We start from the raw sequence: 22,386 nt of genomic DNA on the forward strand, positions 1-22,386 counted from the left end.
TCATCCTTCGACAACATACAGGTCATGTCATCAGCCAGCCTAGTTTATCACTGGCAGGTAAACATTTCTGTTTGAAAAAGTGTTAAAAGGATATCTAAAAGCAGAGTAGATTTGATCAAGTGAGACAGGAAATGAGTATACAAAATTAAGTGCTTTCAAGGGTTGATGAAGGCCCAGGGGGCAGATTACTAAATCTAAAATCTGGAGAACACAAGCTTTTAAATTGTTTGGTGTTCAGAGTTTCCAATGAGAGCTGAAATTCATGGAGAAGGATGAAGTGTCAAGACAGCCAGGGCGGGCTAGACTGGAGTCTGGAGGAGGAGACAGAGTTATGGGAAGGGGAGGGGGTGGAGAGTAGGGTTGAGAGGGTTGCATCCAGGCTCACCATCAGCGGTCTGGTGTAACTCCCAGTGAGCCCCTACATAGACTGGATCTCTTGTTTAATGCTATTTGGTAGATCCTCCCAGTGGTTTTATAACAGGAGCAAGGTTGGAGAGGCCCAGAGATTGGTGATCAGTAGGTCTCCACCACTGTCAGATTGAATCTTAAGCTAACTGCCAAAATTTAGTCAAAAACCTCCCCAAAAAACAAAAGTTCAGGACCAGAAGACGGCTCCTTCCTCTCTATCCTCATGAAGCCCCCACTGGTCAGATTTAGAAGGATTTGAGATTTACGGCTTTAGAGATAGTCCTTTTGGGGAAGCAGATGCTCCGGTGGCATCAACGATGCTTCCTCTAAATACACAGGGATGTTCCCCCGTGCCTACACCCCTCACTGGGGTCTGCTGACTCAGGTAACGTTTGTGATTGGAGTGCTCACACTATCTGGGAGGGCGGCTGAGAAGCCTTCTCCGAGGCCAAACATAATGGTGCTCCAGAAGGTACTCATGTAGCAGCCACTTCACCCCTGCTTCCCTCACTGTCTCCAAGTGCACCACCTTCAAGATGCCCTTGAACTTCACCAGACCTGGAAACAAGAATTCCAATATAGAAAGGTAGTTTCTGAATCCAGGTCTGTTGCTCCAAAGCATTTCTGTCAAATTATAAAAAGACTCAATGCTAACTCAGCTGTTTCAATTAAGGCACTGCAGGTTCCCTGGGCTGAAGGATGGAGTTACAGGACCAGGGACTATACAGAAACAGTGGACTGCAGAAAATTTTTGAGTCCCTTTCCACTTCAGATCTTGCTAATGACAAGGCATCACCCTGGAGAGACACAGGATGATCAATGTCTAATTTCTTGGCTGGCCACTCTGACACAAAAGGAGAAGGAGCAGAACCTGAAGATGTTTTGAGGGAATGGAGAAGATCCTGATATGACATTTTAAATCTCCCAAATGGGCAAACACTAGTATGGTTGCCTCCTTCTGAGGTCACTGTAAGTACTAGATGATGGAGATGGACTATTTACCTGGCATAGTTCAATGAAAAACAAACCAGAAAAATGAGAGTGGCTGGCATGAGACATACCCAAATTTGTTGAGTTCCCTTGTCTCCATCTTGGCTTGTGATTTTTAAATAAAGAGATGAAGGAAGAATGAAAATAAGCATATTAGCAGATGTAACGCCTGGAAAATAAGAAAAATCGAGGTTATCATTGTGAAAGTTTAACTTTCTAAACAGCTATCATAGAATAAGCAGCAGGTCAGAAAGCCATACCAACGACTCCAAAAATATCCTTCATGGAGGGTATGAAGATCACCAACAAGTTGATAATAACCAGGAGTAGGATGGTCACCAAGACATGACGACATAAATTAAACTTTGTTTTCTTAGCCAGTTCAAATAAAGAAGATCGAACCTGCAGAAAAAGAAAGCAAAAGGTCCTGTCATGCCTCCAGCTTGATGCCTTTCGTGTTTCTCATCAGTTATGGACGGATTGGGGCGTAGGCATTTGGACATGGTCAGTCCACACCTCATGAGTTTATAGATGGCTTAAACGTCTGACAAACCAGGGGGCTGGACATAAGATGGAAAGTCCTTTTCTTTATGAGTAGGTAGTTTTCTTTTGCAGGGGGCGGGGGGTGGGGGACAGTTTCTATTTAATCTGTGACTGAGCACTCTCTTCTGGTCCTTCTATATTGCCCTGTCTTGGATGACTGGGAGTCAAATAGTCTACCTACATTTCTCTGTAAGGAAGAGGGATAGACTAATCAGAACTGACTCATCCGTCAGAAAGCTACCCTAACTCACCGATACCACTTTCTTTCCAAAGACCTTTGAGATCCTTCCCTGAGGCAGTTTCAATGATGCAGGAATTCCCCACAGCAGCCTTGATCTGCAAGTGGCTCCTGAAGGCAGCACAGATGAGGAGCCCTCAGCTTTTAGTCAGGCTGCACTGAGGCCTTTTACTCACCGTGAAAAATAACACAGGCACGGTGAGGATGACGGCCATGATGACTGCCAGCCGTACCGTCAGGATAAGGATGTCGTTCTTGCTCTGGTACTTGTGGAGGAGGTCGGACTGCACGCTTTCTAAAATGAGGCGGAATGTGAAAAGGCATTAAAACAAGACAAAAGAATTATCATGGAGTGATGGGTTTCCTGAACCACAAAGGATCTGTAAACTAAAGAAGGCAAGGAAAGCAATGCTCTGGGAACTGAAGTGTCTATTCAACAATTTATAAAGTTGGAGAGCAAAGTCCCCCATGTGAGACATGCCCCACCTGTCCATACCTGCAGCAAAAAGGAGTGTAAGAGTAATCACCAGAAATTACACAGAGTGTAATTTACACTAAACTAAACCTAGGAGTGAGCTGAGGTTAGGCATACCATATGGCTGAAACACAAAGCCCTTCTTCATCTAGATTCTCTTCAACTTGGTGCCACTCATCCAACAATGCCCATCAGCCTCAGTCTCGCTGAGTGGGCTGCAGGCCACCTCCAGCCTCTTTCAAAGACTTCTGTTATCACTCAACGTCCAAGCAGAAGTGCCCATGGAACTTCACTGCTGCAAGGAACGCATTCTCCTCTTCCAGATACATTTTCCTCATAAAGCTTATATACCACTTTGAACTTTTTCTTAACACTGAACTTTAGAAAGTGTCACTTCAAAGACAAGCAAAGCTAGAAAAGCAGTCACTGAGCAAGAAAAAGCTCACTCCTGCCCTTTTTTAAAGAATAATTGCTGTTTTTTAAATATTTATTTTTATTTATTTATTTGACTATGTCAGGTCTTAGTTGCTGTGTGTAGAATCTTTAGTTGTGGCATGTGGGACTTAGTTCCCAGACCAGGGATCAAACCCAGGCCCCCTTCATTGGGAGCATGGAGTCTTAGCCACTGGACCACCGAGGAAGGCCCACTCCTGTTTTTTTTTAATCAATGACTATACAGCAGTTAGTTGTAATTTGGATGTGCTCTGGAGAGGAGCTAAGCTCAAGGTCCTTCTACTCTGCCATTTTGTCTCCAACTCAAAAATCCACTCCTTTGACAAGAGATAGTTCCCTTCCCATCTCAAGGTTCAGGGTGTGGAATTCCAGTTCCATTTAACAGTCTGGGCCAGAGATAGGTCTCAATTTTAGAAAAAGGATCCTAGATTATAATAAAAATCTCCTTAGTTCTAATTTCCTTGATTCAAAATTCATAACCATCTAAAAGTAGCTGAGCTTTTTTTCTCGCTGCCGTCTCTGGGGTCGCACAGAGTCGGACACGACTGAAGCGACTTAGCAGCAGCATCAGCAGCAGCAAGAGTATTGAAAGGTTTTGATATTCTATTCTATGTGGGAAAAAAATGGATTTGCCACAAAAAAATCATAGCTTAAACAAGGCAACAGTGAGACCAGTCAACTAATATTAGGCTCTCTCTCTCTTTCCCTCCCTTTACCCACCCCCAAGCCCTGCAACTCTTCAGGAAACTTGAGAACACCGTCCTTATGCAGAAATTAAATGTGGTATTTATGGATTCATTAGACAATGCTCTTCTCCATTGCTTGTGAAAATGGTAATTAGGGAATTCCCTGAAGGTCCAGTGGTTAGGAGTCAGTGCTTTCACTACCAAAGGCTGGGTTCAATCTCTGGTGGGGGAACTACGGTCTCACAAGCTGTGAGGCTTGTGGTAATGGTAATAATACAACTGTATAATCAGGGAAGCCTTTCCAGGCCGAATTAATCATCTCAAATGTGTTTAAATTTTGAGACATTTGTGTTTATGAAAAAAAGTGCCCCCAAGAAATGTTATTTCATAGAGAATGTAATGTGAAATTTACGTATTCAAATTTAAAACAGCTCCCAAACTGTAATGATAATGAAAGATGTTAAATAAAATTGCAGGATGATTGGAATAGAAGAGGATGAAGGAGCAGTAAGGTAGACTATTCATACAGGGTCAATAAAAGTTACAAATGAAACTTTGTTCTTTTTCAGATTTCATTTAACTCTGTCATTGCTTCATATTAAAGCAAAGCTCCACCTGCTGCTGAACAATCAGGTGTTTTATTATTAATTAACGCACAGTGTCATGAGTGTAGCACTCTACTCCTTCTCACTTTCCAAATCTATCTCTGTCTCTCTTTTCTATTAATGGAAAATGACCCAGTTCACAACAGCAATTAGGAAAGCCTTCACTGATACAGTTCTAAACCTTCCTTAGTAAAGGTGACATGCTTATAAAATGCATTTTTTTTAAGGACAGTATTAGGAGAAAAAATTATGGTAATTATTCTACTGCATAGTCAGCATGAATATGTAAAGGAACCATAGCCATTTGCTTTAAGCAGAAGAAAAGATCAGTAAAATCAATGGATAGATTTGTTGCTTTTGGGGGTTATCACATTGAAATATCAGTACATATTTTGATACTGATTTTTACTAATTTACTTACTAATACCTATATTTAGGTACTGACAGAAGGTACTTACCATAGAATGTCAAGTAGCCAAAAATGGCAGTCAAGAAATACATAACAAACATGGCGAAAAAGGAGATATTTGAAACCATCTGCATCTTTTTCTGTGATCGACTAAAAACAAAGAAAAAGAAATTTGAAAAATTAAAAACCATGTTATTGAATGTAAACACAAATATTAACCCTGAAGAATGGAACTTAACTTTCTTTCTAACAGGCTTGGGCTGACTTGAGCTGCTATAATTACCCCCAGTAATTACAGCAAATATGCCAGTTTCCAATAACTTTCTTTACACTGATTGGGTATTGAGAGAGAAAGAGCCATGGAACAAACAATGCCTTGAATGTTCTTCCTCATTCTTTTGGAAGAATATTGAGTTCTCACCTGAAGGGCAGAGAGTGTTTTTTTAACATTTGTTTGATACTATCTCCACACTCAGGACGCACAGGAAAAAGGCAGAATAAGTTCCAATGCTGTTTCCTTGGCTCCAGAGATCAGGCACTGAGCTAGAATTTGACTGGGAGTTCTGTCACTAAAGCTGCTATTTAAGGTCTGATTTTCCCATTGAATAGCCTCAGGGAGGGTTTCCCAGGTGGCTCAGTGGGTAAAGAATTCACCTGCAATGCAGGAGATACTGGTTCCATCCCTGGGTCGGGAAGATCCCCTGGAGGAGGGCATGGCCACCCGCTCCAGTATTCTTGTCTGGAAAATCCCATAGACAGAGAAGCCTGCAGACTGAAGTCCACGGGGATGCAAGGAGTCAGACTTGACTGAAGCGACTAAGCACGCATGCACTCACACAGCCTCAGGGAAGCCTGTATGTCTTCACAGCAATGAGTGCCTAGAAACTCACAGCTGGGATAATGAAACGCTCTCTCTTTCTCTCCTAGGTCAAGTTTATCTTGGGAGTTTGCATGAACCTCTAAGTTTCTTTAGCTGCCCAAACAATTAATCTCCAAGACTTGTACTCAAGAGTAGGCCACCAAGAAGCAGGACATTTGACTGTGTCATAACAGGAAGTATGGAACACAAGACAAATTGAGAAGTACCCACATAAGACAACTACAAACTAAAAGCAGAACTATTAAGTTTAAAAGATGCCAAAGATATCTTTTAATTATCTTATGTTTAAATATCTTAAATATAAGATCATAAAGTAGGACTAATGTATGCAAAGATAGGTAGATGTAAATACTTCAAAACTTAGTCATGAATCAATTTAAAATGAAAGAGGAACAATCATGAGTGAATTCAATCCTGAGTAACATCATCTTTCTTTCAAAATGGAAATAGATAACTATATTGTATATCTTTTCTGAGCTTAAGACTATGCCATGATGCCTATTTCAAGAAACAAGAAAAATGTCAAACAATCTACCCTGACACCTAAAGAAACTAGAAAAAGAAGAACAAAGTCCAAAGTCAGTATAAGAAAGGAAATAAAAATGAGTGGAATAAATAAAATAGAAACTAAAAAGACAACAGAAAGGATCAATGAAACTAAGAACTGATTCTTTGAAAAGACAAACACAATTGACAAACCTTTAGCTAGGCTTACAGAGAAAAAAAGACAGAAGGCCCTGATAAATAAAATCAGACACAGAAGAGAGTAAGTACCAACAGACACCATCGAAATACAAGAGACTACAAGGGAGTATTATGAAAGTTATATGCCAACACACTGGACAACCTAGAAGAAACGGACAAACGCTTAGAATCATATAACCTTTCAAGACTGAATCATGAAGAAACGGAAAATATGAATAGACCCATCACTAGTACAGAGACTGAAGCGGTCTTCAAAAACCTCTGGAAGAACAGAAGTCTAGGACCAGAGGACTTCACTGGTGAATTCTACCAAACATTCAAAGATTTAATACCTATCCTTTGCAAACTCTTCCAAAAATCTGAAGAGGAGGGAATGGTTCGTAACATGTTATGAGGCCAAAATCTTTGTGATACCAAAACCAGACAAAGAAAACACAAAAAAGGAAAATTGCTGGCTAATATCTCTGATGAATATAGATGTAAAAATCCTCAACAAAATATCAGCAATGACAAACCGACAGCAAACATCACTCTAAATGATGAAAAATGGAAGCTATCCCTCTAAAATGAGGAAGAGGACAAGGATGCCCACTCTTACCACTCTTATTCAGCCTAATAGCAGAAGTCCTAGCCAGAGCAATTAGGGAAGAAAAAAAATAAAAAGCATCCAAATTGGAAAGAAGAAAGTAAAACCGTCACTATTTGCTCTGTGACATATTTTATACACTGAAAACCCTGAAGACTCCACCAAAAAACTATTAGAGATAATAAACAAGTACAGTAAAGTTGCAAGGTACAAAAATCACACAAAAATCTGCCATGTTTCTATATGCTAACAATGAGAGAACAGAAAGAGAAATTAAGAAAACAATCCACTTATAAATGCAACAAAAAGAATAAAATATCTAGGAGTAAATTTACAAGGATGTAGCTACAGAGAATAGAGTCGTGGTTACCAGCAGGGAAAGGGAAGAGGGAGGACGAAATGGGTAAAGGAGATCCACTGTATGGTGACGGATGGAAACTATATTTTTGTGAGCAGGACGTAGTGTGTATGGAAGTAGAAATATCAGGTTGTACACATGAAACCTATATAAGTTGTAAACCAGTTATCTCAAAAAAGAGACTATGACATGATAAATATTTTTATGTAGAAAGTCTGATAATAAGAGAGGCTAAGAAGAGAACCCATTAGGGAATTCATAAGCAGTCCTTCCATTTTCTTTAGAAGAGCAATCAAAAACAAATCCATAATCACTGTAATAGTTGAAAATGAACAACAATATTCTTCTGTCCAGTTTGTGGTCTTAACATTCATTTCTTCATGCCTGTTTTACCAGCCTCCAACTAAACCAAAAGGCAAATCATATACAATGTATTCAGTGGTTCACAGATGAATCTGAAGATTACCATTATTCATTTGCAAACTAATCACAAGTGATATAAAGCAACACAAACACTTGAACTCTCTTGAGTAACACAGTATTTGAAAAACCAAATTAATAAGAAAAAGCCCACATAATAAATGCTTTTCATACATTTATGGACAAAACATACTGCAGGTTTGTGTCTTGCTCAAGAATGACAAAGTAAATGTTGAAGCTGGGCTATGGAAGTTCATGATATGAGTCCATTTATTTTGATACAGCACTTGCCTATTAACGAGGGGCTGTAAAATGATTCAGTTTGAAAAAAAAAATTAAATCTCTTACTCTTTAAGTTCACTGTAAATTGGCAGGACCGACGGGTGGCAGACAAAAGCAAACGCAATTGTTGGTAAAGCGTACACGGTCTATTTGGGAGGAAAAAATAAACGTTACGGAAAGGCATTTTTACCATAAAAACTGTATTGCTCCAGTATTTCTGAGCTGTCTTTTTATCTGACAGCCCTTCAGAATCCTTGGATTATTTGGTTATTAGGGGAGCTTTGGTATCTAAAATAGGAGCAGCTTTTCTAAGACAGCTTATCTAGCTTGAGATATTATGCACTTGGCAGAGAGGGGTTTTACAGCCAGGCTCACCTACGCTGTATTTTATGTTCCCCAGGCGTTGCATCACCTGTATTAATGTGGCACTAGCTGGTTACAAGCACTTTCCTCTGTTATTTCACTGAGTCCCCACAATCCTGAGACAGACCAGCACTGTTCTCCTGGCTCCCTCCAAGACAGGCAAGGCAACACAGCCAGAACATGCACCTTCGTTTCACTGCTCTCTGCTTTATAAGGGGTGCATCAGTCAGACTTAAATATGGATCTAAAAAGAAAATGACTTTCTTAAAAGAAAACTACTTCACTACTTTAGGGTACCTTTCAGGGTTTAAAGACAGCAGGTGACAGATCAAACTAAATTAGTTTAATAGAAAAAGATAATTCAATATAGTAACTTCTTATGCAAAAGAAGCTGGCAGAGAAGAAGGGAAAAGTAACATTTCTCATGCTATAATTTTGCCCAAGCAAGGTATCAGGCACATTCTAAGAAACCCTGTAAGATACACAATAGAGTCATCATTTTACAAATGGGGTTGACAATTTGCCTGAGAATTCAAATCCAAGCCTGACTGTCTCCATAGTCTACCCTTCCCCAATATGTCGTATGAATGTTCCTGAAGTGCCAATTTATGGTGGGGTCTATATTTCAACTGTGCAAGCTGGGGAAGTTTGAGGTGTTCCTTTCTGTCAGCACGAGACAGAAGCAGTGAGCTGTGGGATGGGGATGGGTGGGAGGGGGGCTCAAACGGAAGGGGTAGACACATATCAGGACTGATTCAAGTTGTACGGCAGAAATCCACACAACATTGTAAAGGAAGTATCCTCCTATTAAAAAATTAGTTTTAAGAAAAGAAGAAACAGTGGGCTAAGGATGTTATTCATTTGTTTTTAAAGAACTATAAGAAATAGCAGAGCTGAGATAATTGTGCAGAAAGAGCTTTTCACAGAGAATACTTTAGGTTGTCCTACACTAAACTGGGTAAAGGGGAGCATGAAGTATACTATCTGTATATTTCTTCAAGGTCATTAAATGGACTGTGTCATTTGAAACCTGTGGTACCCTGTTCCTTTGAGAATCAATGCATCAAAGACAGTTTAATTAAAACAAGTTTAAGAAACACAATGTCCTTTGTAAAAACACCCCTATTTTTATATCTAAAGGACAAGAAACTTACCTTTGAATTAAAGGTAACATATTTTGGTGTACACATGTCTGGATTTGTTGAATTAGGAATTGTTGAATTTAGCTCTGGAACAGAACAGGTAATTTTAAATTTCTTGTAGATAACCTGGCATTAAAAAAAAATAAAGGAGAAACAATCAAACTTTGTCAAATAAAGCCCAATAATGCATAATTATTACGTAGCATCGTACTATGGCAAAACCAGGCCAACCATTTCAACCAGCACTTACCACAATTAGGAAAAAAACCATACAGCTCAAGGAAAATCCACTAGTATAGCCAAGATAACCTAAAAAGAGTTTAAAGAATTATTATTTTATCCATCACCTCTTTCAATGCATTATTTCAAGCACAGTTTAGGGTTCCAATAATATCCATACATGCTAATATGAATATAAGATTTTCTATTTGATAGGGCTATCTTATTTGGCAAAAAATGGTGACTTTAAATTAAAACAATACAGTAGTATGTGCTTTGATTCCAGTTCTTCCTGACCCACTAGAGAATGCAGATTTTCAGAGTCCAGGGGAAAAGAGCCTCCCAAATTTGGCTATAGGTCTCTGCTGCCGTATTCTAATGAATTCCTATAGCCAAATCCATTTACTCCTTGATCCACTCAATAGTTCTTGATTATGTACCCATTGTGTACATACTGAATATGCACAGAAGAGATGAAGTGATTTCTAGGGATAAACTGAGCACCCAAGGCACTCGACCTTGTTCCCCTTAGAATGCCTGGGAGATCTCTGAGCACCATAAGCTCCAGAAAGGCAGAGTTAAGTGGTCTCTGGGGGCTGCACGGTGCTCACCTCTGGGGGAGAAGAGTCCTTCTCCACTAGCATGAAAAAGAGCTATGTATGCACAGAAAAGCTTAAACAGAGACTCAGAAACCAGAAAATTAAGTAGCTTTAAAGAAAAAATCCACTTATAGGTCTAAAAGAACAGCTACAGAGGTGTGGTAAGAACTTGAGATGTCTGCCTCGAATGAGCCCAGAATTATAAGGAAATGCATTTCAGTGGCATTGGACTGGATAGAGGTCTGGCTGCATTATTTCACACATGAAATTTTCATAACATCAGGGATTCTTGTCTCCAAATATAAGCACACATGCAAAAATGTCAAAGCCAAGTGGATATGGCTTAGTGATCATCTACCACTTTTCACTTCTCTCTCTCCCTTCAGTGAGGCAAATCATTGAGACTGGTTAGACTCTGATCGTTTAAGACTGATTCATAATATCAATTTTTGCCTGTTCAGTACTCAGTCCTGACTGACTCTTTGCAACCCCATGGACTGCCAGGCTTCCCTGTCCTTCACCATCTCCTGGAGCTTGCTCAAGCTCATGTCCGTTGAGTTGGGGATGCCATCCACCCATCTTGTCCTCTGTGGTCCCCTTCTCCTCTGGGTAAAAATATAAGCCACTTTCTGTCTTGGTATTAGCTATGAAATTCTGTCCATCTAAACAATCAGAATGTGTAAGACCTTCTATGAGGAGAATTCCATTTTTTGGACTTTGGGCTTTTAGACAGAGCATTTTCTGCTGCTGGCCCCAGGACCCCCTTTACCCTTCCATGGCTTAAAAGAGGAACTGCTTACAAAGTCACATATGAGCCAGTGTTTTTAATCCCCTATTAAAGTCATGCCTCATTAATACTTACAATTTATTATTCAATCTTTACCCTGCAAGTCAAAGTAGGGAGCAAAGTTGTTTGTTTTTATTAGGTTTCTGATTCATCTGAGTGCTATAGAGACTGTGATACAAGCAAGATCTTACCTAAGTTCTTCAAGAGACACAGAGGGAGAATTATGCCAAAGGTAACTACCACCACCAGCAGGCGGCCATCCACGTACCAGGCTCTGGAAGGCATTGAAGCAGATAGCCATATTTTCTTAGAAAGCGACTTTTTTTTCTCACAAGGAAAATTTCACAATATTTTTAAAAATTAAAAAAAATTTTTTTTTAATGGTAATTATTATTCGATTTTATCCAAACACTTTAAGCCAACCACTAATCATTTACTATCATCTGTCTCTCCATGTGACCGAGGAAGAGATACTTCTTTCCCCCTGCTCTCCCCCACTGGCTATGTGTGCCATTCCTCTGAATTATTTATATGACTTCAAAGCTGAATGCACACATTACGTTTTGTCAAATTACAACTTGTCTTATCAATTATTTAAAGAGAAAGTTCCTTTTTGCTTGGCTTGGTGAATATCGTCAAAAAATAAGTCACCACAGGTAGGCATTGCTTACTCCCTAATCGCTTGTATTTGACCTTGAATCCTGATGCTAGAACACTAGGCACTCTGGTTTCTACAATTCTCCCTTGAAAGAAGACAGAGAAACTAAGACTAACAAGAACTGTTGAACAAGAGGTAGTCAAAACACAGCAGTGTGCCAAATGCAGAGGCAACATTTTCCAAGGTTGGCTACATCTTTAACGAGGTTGGCTCATGTCAATTCTGCTCCCAAAATGTTCTGTCTCTTCTTTAAGGAAGAATTTTGGGTCTTAATTTTGCATGTTCTATTTCTGCATTAGAAATACTCCGTATCTGTTCTATTTCAGAGAAACTAGATGTCGATTTCAAGCTCTTGGGAAGTTGCAGGACTTAGCGTCTGTAGCACGGCTGATGAATCTATCTTTTAAATGCTCAGATTCAAACGGTTCTCCTTGCTTCCTTCATTTATAAACCCCTAGAAACAACAAACCAAGAAAAAACAGCCTAGGGAAAATTCTGTTCCTGCAGTCTTCATAAAACAAAAACTTAGGTTATTAGCCCTCATTTCAATTAAAAACATTTTAGTTATCTTTTAAACAACAGTCTAACTTACGAAAATTCCTCTTCTTTTCCCATTAGAAATTTTATGGCAGAAGGTAGCTCATTTTTTACTATGAAGAGGTAGCTCAGCATTGCTAGAAGAAAATGAGAACATTTTTAGAAAGGAGATACCGAGGCTCATGTTGCAAGCTATACAAAGGTGACCAGACTGTCTCTAGACTAACCTTCAGTAGGACATAAAGATGGCTGTAGACACTGTCCAAGTACCCTGGTTGTAAGTGTAACTGGTTGTAAGTGACTACTGTCTCTGCTTCACTTTCATTGCACAATTTTAGCAATGAGAATTGCTAAATTGTGTTAAAATTGAATTGTGTTAAAATTCATGTGGCCACCCAACCACTAAGATTAGAAAAAATAGTAATAACATTCACAACTTTAATGTATAGAAAAAACAATCTTTTTACCTCCAGTGTTCTGTAGGGAGGTGGCTCCAAAGATGACAAGTTTCCCTGTGGTACCAAAGACCTGTTCTCCCAGCTTTTCATAAACCATGCAGCCTGTTTAAAAAACCATAGTTGAGAAAAGAAAAAGTGATGAGTTCCCTACATTAAAAATAGCCAAGATTTCACCATTCTCTTGAATATTCCCCAAGTTACTGTGTCTTTATCAAAAATCATATACATAGTCTTCTTGGCTTTGTAAGGATTAAGGCATTCTCATTACAAAACAAAAACAACTTGTTGACTTTTAAAAATGTCAGACATGAGCACCATTTTTTTTTTCAGGTTGGCTACAAAACATTACAAGTAAATGATTAGGTCATAAGCCTTATTTTTATTTTAATTATCTCAAAAATTTCCCTACTTTACTTGGGGGGAAAGTCCCACTCTAATTTTATTCTCAGGTCTGGTGTATATCATTAAAATAAAAATTTGTTTTAAAAATAAAAACCCTGATGGCTGGGAAGAAAGGTTTCTTTTGAATGAATTACCTGAACTGATGAGGCTAACAAGGAATAATAATATTCCAACAATGCCTTGTGGGTTCTAAATATAATAACATAAAAACATGTAATAACCACGACATTAGAATTTTGATCTTTATTTCAGAGATTTGACACTCACAAAAAAAAGCAGCAGATAATTCTTTCGAGAGAATAATTTGGCTATAGCAAAATTCTAAAGTCTTCAACTGGCTCATCTCAACAAATACTAAAATGGTTTAAACCATTCATTAAAAAAATGGGTTTATGCTTCTTTTGTAACAGTTCAGCTCACATTTTTCAAAAGGTTCACAGAAAGAAATTGGGCTAGACTATAATTAAACTTCTGTTTATTCTTTCATAAGACTGATGTTTAAACTAGACAATGGTTAGATCCACAGTTTATTACAAAATGTTCCAGTTAAATGGAGTCATCTATATACAGTAATGGTTGGCCAATGTGGTTTTAGCTAACGTAAAAGTCAAAGTATTACAAACATAATCCAGTGTCCCAGGAATAGAAAATAAACACGTCAGGTATTACACTGCCCAGAGAACTTAAGGTCTTTTCACAGCGCACTGACGCCCACATCGCTTGGGAGTCACATTTTCTCCTTGGAATATGCACAAAAGAGAATGAAAGCTCTGTTTACTTTTAAAACCTCGGAGCCTATAATATAAAAGCATGGGATCCTTGGTCTGAATTTATAAACACTTGAGGAAAAACCAAGGTCTTTAAAATGAAGTCATCTTAAACTAGAAAAGCAAGTATATTTGAGGGTTCTCTTTAAATTGCAATGTTATTTGCTTACTATTCATAACAAGCTCATTTATATGTTCCTGTATCTACTAAGTAAATACCACTATAGGTCTTCCAGCGACAACAGGTCAAAGTACTGCTTTTCTTTAATAAACAAGTTGTTGAACAGGGAGAGTATCATTTGTTCAAAATGTCACTGTGAGAATTTATCACTTTGGCTTTACAAACAGCTTACCTGTTTCCTTTGAACAGATCAACAGCAGGTTGATTGAATATATAGACAGCAGTGTTACTGAAGTCAAAAGTACCCTAAAGCAAAGAAAATAAGTCTTGTGATAACTATAAAGACTCTGACCTTAAAATGTAGAAAGGCCAAGGCTGATTAATAGGTTAACACTACTCAGTGATAGAATCCAAATACTGGAACCTACTAGTCACACCCTCCTTAACATCTTCAATAAAAATGTTCTACCGAGTAAAGAATTGCTCATTGGACTGTAACTCCAAGAATTCAAATCTTTTACGTAATTCTAAGCTTAAATATAAATGGCACTCTGGAATCATTTCAATTGAGGCGACTTTTAAAACAACACTGTGAAAGAAAGCTTTTGTGGTCTATGGTACACGTTCTGTGACATCTGAGTGAGGAGGTGTGAGAAGGGAGCGGTGGGGGCTGGGACAGGAAGGCATGAAGCGACCTTTAGGTCAGTCACATGACTTTGGGCACCTTTCTTGAGGTCTCTCATTCCTAGACTCCTTGCCTATAATATAAAGGCAAATGGTGTCTAGGGTTCTTTCCATCTATTTATTCTATGGCTATTTTTGAATAAATAAATTAAACCACTGAGATAATTCACTTTTTTTTTTTTTTTTGCTCCCAGTGTCTCTTAAAAGAACCTCCTTTAATGGATGGGAAAATTCTGACAATCATCTGTAATGAAAAGACTTTGTTGAATGATGAACTCATGTTTTTGTTTTAGTACATCTGGCCCATTGCCGAACCTTCCTCAAGAAAAAGCACAGTTAAAAACGATGGGGGAGATGACACAGTTCGGAATCATTTGGTTAAAACAGACATAAGAATTGAAAATAAAGCTTATTTATTAATAAGAACAAAATTCCAGTCTCCTAGATGAAACCATTCACTTCCTGATGTTGGGAAAAATGTCCCGGAAACAAGGCATTTGTGCAATTGATTCCATGTCTGAGTAGTTAAGGCAATTATTTTTCTGGCAAGGACTGTTGGGCAGTGCTTGGCACCTTGTGCAGTTCTCTCTGCAAGGGGCTCCTCCCAGACCTCCCCACATCCCACGCGCCTGCTGAACCCCTGCTCAACTGCCATCTCCTCAGGGGCCTTCCCTTGCCCCAGGCAGAAAGACAGCTTCTTAGCTTTCCCCTGTCTTGCAGCATTTTGTTTCGCCTATGTTTCAACCACGGGGAGATAAATGGGGGAGCAAAGACAGTCAAGGGCAGAGAAGATGAATGGCCAGAGACTGGCCAGGAAACATAAGAGAGTGACAGGGCTCAGAAGAGGTAAAACAAATACTGGGAGAAAGATCAGAAAACCTAACCCTTTGGGTGAAGTTACAACTGACCAGCTAATAAAGGGGAATGTATGTATGACTGTAAGGAAGGGCATCTGGATATGTATTGACTCAGATCTCGGAGGAAGAGGGTGAATAAGAGGGTAAGTCCCTTATTACTTATTCTGGTTGAGGGACATGAAAAGCTGAGAGCAAGCTTTTATTAAGCAATGGAGCAGTTCTGAGATAAGCAGTGGAACATGACTTGATATGCCACAGAGTAAGACACAGGACACAACTGTGCAATGATTTCTCTTTCATCTTGTAAGATAATATTTATGTTGAGGAAGCAGGCTTTGAGTTTCACTCAGAGTTCACTCACGGTGACACTGAAGCCTAAACGGCAATTTCCACATGTGCCTGTGCCAGGCCACAGGGGATTTATTTCTGTGTGGCACGGACAGCTTGGGCTTCCCAACTGGGGGCTGAGTGGGCGGAACTTGAGGATTAGCCATGTGCTCTTCTGGAGCAACTTTGTTCTCTGCTCAATTGACTCTCTTGGGACTGAGCTGGGGAGAAGAGTGCATATTACCACTGGCCCCGAGCTATTGAGTAAAGAGTATGACCTTTCAAAATACATACCTTGTAGGAGGGATAATTACTAATGTCTACCTAATTGCCAACATCCACTGGATCATGGAAAAAGCAAGAGAGTTCCAGAAAAAAATCTATTTCTGCTTTATTGTCTATGCCAAAGCCTTTGACTGTGTGGATCACAATAAACTGTGCAAAATTCTGAAAGAGAGGGGAATACCAGACCACCTGACCTGCCTTTTGAGAAATCTGTATGCAGGTCAGGAAGCAACAGTTAGAACTGGACATGGAACAACAGACTGGTTCCAAATAGGAAAAGGAGTACGTCAAGGCTGTATATTGTCACCTTGCTTATTTAACTTCTATGCAGAGTACATCATGAGAAATGTTGGACTGGAAGAAGCACAAGCTGGAATCAAGATTGCAGGGAGAAATATCAATAACCTCAGACATGCAGATGACACCACCCTTATGGCAGAAAGTGAAGAGGAACTAAAAAGCCTCTTGATGAAAGTAAAAGTGGAGAGTGAAAAAGTTGGCTTAAAGCTCAACATTCGGAAAACAAAGATCATGCCATCTGGTCCCATCGCTTCATGGGAAATAGATGGGGAAACAGTGGAAACAGTGTCAGACTTTATTTTTTTGGGCTCCAAAATCACTGCAGAGGGTGATTGCAGCCATGAAATTAAAAGACGCTTCCTCCTTGGAAGGAAAGTTATGACCAACCTAGATAGCATATTGAAAAGCAGAGACATTACTTTGTCAACAAAGGTCCATCTAGTCAAGGCTATGGTTTTTCCTGTGGTCATGTATGGATGTGAGAGTTGGACTGTGAAGAAGGCTGAGTGCCAAAAAATTGATGCTTTTGAACTGTGGTGTTGGAGAAGACTCTTGAGAGTCCCTTGGACTGCAAGGAGATCCAACCAGTCCATTCTGAAGGGGATCAGCCCTGGGATTTCTTTGGAAGGACTGATGCTAAAGCTGAAACTCCAGTACTTTGGCCACCTCATGCGAAGAGGTGACTCATTGGAAAAGACTCTGATTCTGGGAGGGATTAGGGGCAGGAGGAGAAGCGGACGACAGAGGATGAGATGGTTGGATGGCATCACTGACTCGATGGATGTGAGTCTGAGTGAACTCCTGGGGTTGGTGATGGACAGGGAGGCCTGGTGTGCTGCGATTCATGGGGTCGCAAAGAGTCGGACACGACTGAGCGACTGAACTGAACTGAACCTAATGGTTAACCAAAGGCCCTCAGCCCGGAAGAACTGGGTCTTCAGTAGCAAAAGAAAGATTCTAAGGAAACATCTTTCCCCCAGCTAGGACCACGTGGTATTCTCGTACCAGAAGCCTCTTTGCCTTTCTTTTGGGTGGACTTTCTTTGGAGATGATGCACTTGTATCAGGGCTTCCCCTGGTGGCACCAGTGGTAAAGAACCCATCTGCCAGTGTAGGACATTCAAGAGTCTTGGGTTCGATCCCTGAGTCGGGAAGATCCCCTGGAGAAGGAAATGGCAACCCACTGTAGTATTCTTGCCTGGGAAATCCCATGGACAGAGGAGCCTAGAGGGCTACAGTCCACAGAGTCGTAAAGAGTAGATACCACTGAAGTGACTCAGCATGCACGCATGCATATCATTTCCTTTTCTTTTCCAAGTGGGAGGAAAGGGTTGATCACAGAAGATTTTAGCAGGAAACTCAGCTATCTTCTTCCCCACACTTAACAATGGCAAACTGAGGTCATCCTACAGTGATGACAAGCCCCTTGCTCCCATGTCTGAGAGCCATCAGGCCACACCCCCAACCAAATGACCCCATAGTAAGTCTGACAGCCAATCCCTGAAGACCCTTTTCTCCATCCCTTCCAATGCATACATCTTCCCTTCCAAGACTGAAAGCTAATATAAAGCAAAAAGCTGTTTCTAAGTTGTCACTAAGAGGTACCTTCTGTGTATATTAAAACTCTAAGACTGCTTTAGCCTGTAACAGAATCTAGCACTAACGGGACTAAGATTTAGAAAAATTCACCTCCCTATTTAGATTCTTAGAAGAAGTGATAAGGTATCTAATTAGTTATCACAGATCCCAGAATAGTTTAAGAGGCTCCAGTGGGAGTTGACGTCTAAAAGACAGACCAGGAAGAATGACTTGAGATACAAAAATGACTTATTTGAACATTTATTTTGAGCATAACTGTGCCCTTATTTGTCCAAGTAAACATCTGGACATATAGTTAGGTTTCCTGGAGGAGAAACATAAGCTGGTATTCCTGAACTAAGAGCAACAGAAATGACTCACGTCTTCAGTTTCATCTGGCTGTCATATAAGCTTTCGTGCTGCTGTGTGTGTGCATGCTCAGTCGCTCAAATAGTGTTCAACTATTTGAGACCCTGTGGACTACAGTCCACAAGGCTCCTCTGCCCATGGAATTTTCCAGGCAAGAATACTGGAGTGGGTTGCCATTTCCTACTCCAGGAAATCTTTCCGACCCAGGGATTGAACCTGCGTTTTTTTGCATCTCCTGCACTGGCAGGTGGATTCTTTACCATTGCTCTTCCTGGGAAACCTTTCACATTGCTAACCACTGACCAAAAGTTTTCATATGGCTGGGGCAAAAGCCAATCACTGAAAAAGGCCTGTTCAATGGGAAGCAAACCTCAGCACCAGGCAGCTGTCAAGGTATGAATAGTCCAAACTGATGTTCAGCCTTGAAGAGGAGAGGATCTAGAACATGACTGGACACAGGCCCTGGGGAAGCAGTGGAGCAAGGTCAGTCTTGTGAAGAATGTGGTCAGGAATTCTGAGAACCCTCACGCATCAGCCATACTTTGTAAACACGGTGCAGGGACATTCCACTAGATTTTGTGTCCCCTGAGAACCAAGAGGCTGGTTCAGATCAGATAAGTCGCTCAGTCGTGTCCGACTCTTTGCGACCCCATGAACCGTGGCATGCCAGGTCTCCCTGTCCATCACCAACTCCCGGAGTTCACTCAGACTCACGTCCATCGAGTCAGTGATGCCATCCGACCATCTCATCCTCTGTCGTCCCCTTCTCCTCCTGCCCCCAATCCCTCCCAGCATCAGAGTCTTTTCCAATGAGTCAACTCTTCCAATGAGGTGGCCAAAGTACTGGAGTTTCAGCTTTAACATCAGTCCTTCCAAAGAAATCCCAGGGCTGATCCCCTTCAGAATGGACTGGTTGGATCTCCTTGCAGTCCAAGGGACTCTCAAGAGTCTTCTCCAACACCACAGTTCAAAAGCATCAATTCTTTGGCGCTCAGCTTTCTTTACAGTCCAACTCTCACATCCATACATGACCACTGGAAAAACCATAGCCTTGACTAGACAGACCTTTGTTGGCAAAGTAATGTCTCTGCTTTTCAATATGCTATCTAGGTTGGTCATAACTTTTCTTTCAAGGAGTAAGCATCTTTTAATTTCATGGCTGCAATCACCATCTGCAGTGATTTTGGAGCCCAGAAAAATAAAGTCTGAGACTATTTCCACTGTTTCCCCATCTATTTCCCATGAAGTGATGGGACCAGATGCTATAATCTTCGTTTTCTGAATGTTGAGCTTTAAGCCAACATTTTCACTCTCTCTTTCATTAAGAGGCTTTTGAGTTCCTCTTCACTTTCTGCCATAAGGGTGGTGTCATCTGCATATCTGAGGTTATTGATATTTCTTCCAGCAATCTTGATTCCAGCTTGTGCTTCTTCCAGCCCAGCGTTTCTCATGATGTACTCTGCATAGCAGTTAAATAAGCAGGGTGACAATATACAGCCTTGACGTACTCCTTTTCCTATTTGGAACCAGTCTGTTGTTCCATGTTCAGTTCTAACTGTTGCTTCCTGACCTGCGTACAGATTTCTCAAAAGGCAGGTCAGGTGGTCTGGTATTCCCATCTCTTTCAGAATTTTGCACAGTTTATTGTGATCCACACAGTCAAAGGCTTTGGCATAGTCAATAAAGCAGAAATAGATATTTTCCTGGAACTCTGGTTAGGAAACAGAATTCTAGACTCCTGGACTCGGGAGAGACCTTGAGAGACCACCCTGCCCAGCTTTTCAGGCAGGATGGGAAACCTCTCTGCTCTGTGCCAACACAAAGGCTTGTAGGTCTGCCAGGTCTCCTGTCAGGAGACACAAGTACAACCCATCCTGATTCTGGAAAGTGCTGTGCAGTGGAACTGAGGCTGAGCTGAAAGCAGTGCTGCTATTTTCATCCTGGGTCCTTATTTTACCCTCCGGACCGACTTGAATCTACTTGAAATCTATCCCCTCTTCCACCTCAAAGTCCATCTGATGGTGCTCATTTTACAATGCTCATTTTAAGACGGTGCTCGTTGACTTGAACATCTCTAGTACTTTCAGCTGTTCATCCATCCCTTTTAATGGCTGTGTGCATGATGGTCTCACATTAGTTTTGGTTCAAAAAGTGCAAAGCACAATAAGATGATTAATTTGTGTTGTACACCCTGCTTCTTTTAAGGCGACCTATTTTGGTTTTCATTTTCATGGAGCGGGTCACACTTTTCATTCTTATTGAGTTTCTGGTAGGAACTGCTGTTAGGCCAATCTTCCTGGTTCCATCCTGTGCACTTTTTGAAAAGTCAAGTATAAGGGTCTGCACTTATTTTCATTACCTTTTATCTTTCCAGTCTCCCAATATTTTTTTAATTGCTGATCCTTTTTACTTATGTATCAATTACCTCATCCAGCTTCCTATCTTGAGTCTACCTTCATCCAAGTCTTCACCCAAGAAGACTCAAGCTTCATCCTGAGTGTGGGTCTAACGCTGAATGGAACAAGACCGTCTGGAAAGTGGCCCCTTGTCCAGACAACTGCTCCAAGTAGACATCACCTCTGACTTCTCGTTAACTCTCTCGTCCCTCATGTCTAATTTATTGGCAAGTGTCTGATCATTTATGCCTCCAAAATATAACCCCAATCCATACACTTTTTTTTTTTTTTTCCTATCTCCACATCCACTACTCAAATCCAAGCCACTATCTTCTTTAATTTCTGGGCAGCTGGGATAATCTCTATGTCTCTTTTTTCTTGATTTTCTTGGACCCAGCAGCCAGAGGAATCTGTTTTATTGCTTTACTATATGTCTCCACTCCTGGACTGCAGGACAGGCCTTGATGGTTTAATTCACAGCCATGGCCTGTCCTAGGGCTTCCCTGGTGGCTCAGATGGTAAAGAATTCACCTGCAATGCTGGAGACATGGGTTCAATCCCTGGGTTGGGAAGATCCTCTGGCGAAGGGAATGGCTATCCACTCCAGTATTCTTGCCTGGATAATTCCATGGACAGAGAAGCACGACAGACCACAATCCATGGGGTCACTAAGAGTCAGACACGAGTGAGTGACTAAGCATGCACTCATGGCCTGTCCTATTTCCTATACTTATAATATCAAACACAGGACATAGCAGACTCTTACCTAAGAAAAAGTGACTTTACAAAGGTTAGAATCTCATTTTTAAGTCACATGAGATTCTGCCAAATATCTTACAAAAATCAAAGTACACTCTGTTTAAGCCAGTCCTGTGACCTGCCAGTTCACTCTTCTGAAAATTTTTATTGGCGTATAGTTGATTTACAATGCTGTGTTAATTTCCACTGTACAGCAAAGTGAATCAGTTATACATATACATATATCCACTCTTTAAGATTCTTTTCCTTGTAAGTCATTACAGAGTACTGAGAAGTATTCCCTGTGTTACCAGTTCATTCTTCAAAAGATAAGTTAGTTAAGCATGACTATTTAGGACATACTTATTTGGCCCAAGGAGCAATATTTTCTGCAGTAATTGCACATAAATAAGCTATTTAGTAATCTGCTCTGGAATGATGTTTGCTGCTGCTGCTAAGTCGCTTCAGTCGTGTCCTACTCTGTGTGATCCCACAGACGGCAGCCCACCAGGCTCCCCCGTCCCTGGGATTCTCCAGGCAAGAAAACTGGAGTGGGCCGCCACCTCCTTCTCCAATGCAGGAAAGTGAAAAGTGAAAGTGAAGTCGCTCAGTCGTGTCCAACCCTCAGCGACCCTATGGACTGCAGCCCACCAGGCTCCTCCGTCCATGGGATTTTCCAGGCAAGAGTACTGGAATGATGTTTGGGCTCTACTTTTTACCACTTTTGAAACCTGGGATGACATTTGTCCATTTTCAGTCCTC

At 40.6% G+C, this 22,386-nt stretch overlaps 1 protein-coding gene across 2 annotated transcripts in view; it reads right to left on the reverse strand.

Annotated features, from left to right (window-relative positions):
* The window catches only part of SLC38A1 (solute carrier family 38 member 1), a 78,600-nt gene that overhangs the window by 6,901 nt on the left and 49,313 nt on the right, over positions 1–22,386 (reverse strand). For both annotated transcript variants that reach the window (XR_011464221.1, XM_070370667.1), the window contains exons 6-16: positions 14,324–14,397; positions 12,811–12,903; positions 12,399–12,480; positions 11,340–11,422; positions 9,794–9,852; positions 9,556–9,669; positions 8,105–8,184; positions 4,857–4,957; positions 2,356–2,474; positions 1,659–1,800; positions 1,470–1,567 (exon numbers count right to left, since the gene is read on the reverse strand). Coding sequence is in view for 1 of the 2 variants with exons in the window: in XM_070370667.1 (XP_070226768.1) it covers positions 1,470–1,567; positions 1,659–1,800; positions 2,356–2,474; positions 4,857–4,957; positions 8,105–8,184; positions 9,556–9,669; positions 9,794–9,852; positions 11,340–11,422; positions 12,399–12,480; positions 12,811–12,903; positions 14,324–14,397 (1,045 nt within the window). In the remaining variant the exon portion in view is untranslated. The remainder of the gene's footprint in view (positions 1–1,469; positions 1,568–1,658; positions 1,801–2,355; positions 2,475–4,856; positions 4,958–8,104; positions 8,185–9,555; positions 9,670–9,793; positions 9,853–11,339; positions 11,423–12,398; positions 12,481–12,810; positions 12,904–14,323; positions 14,398–22,386) is intronic.

Source organism: Bos mutus, chromosome 5, assembly GCF_027580195.1.
Source record: "Bos mutus isolate GX-2022 chromosome 5, NWIPB_WYAK_1.1, whole genome shotgun sequence".
Lineage (NCBI taxonomy): Eukaryota > Metazoa > Chordata > Mammalia > Artiodactyla > Bovidae > Bos > Bos mutus.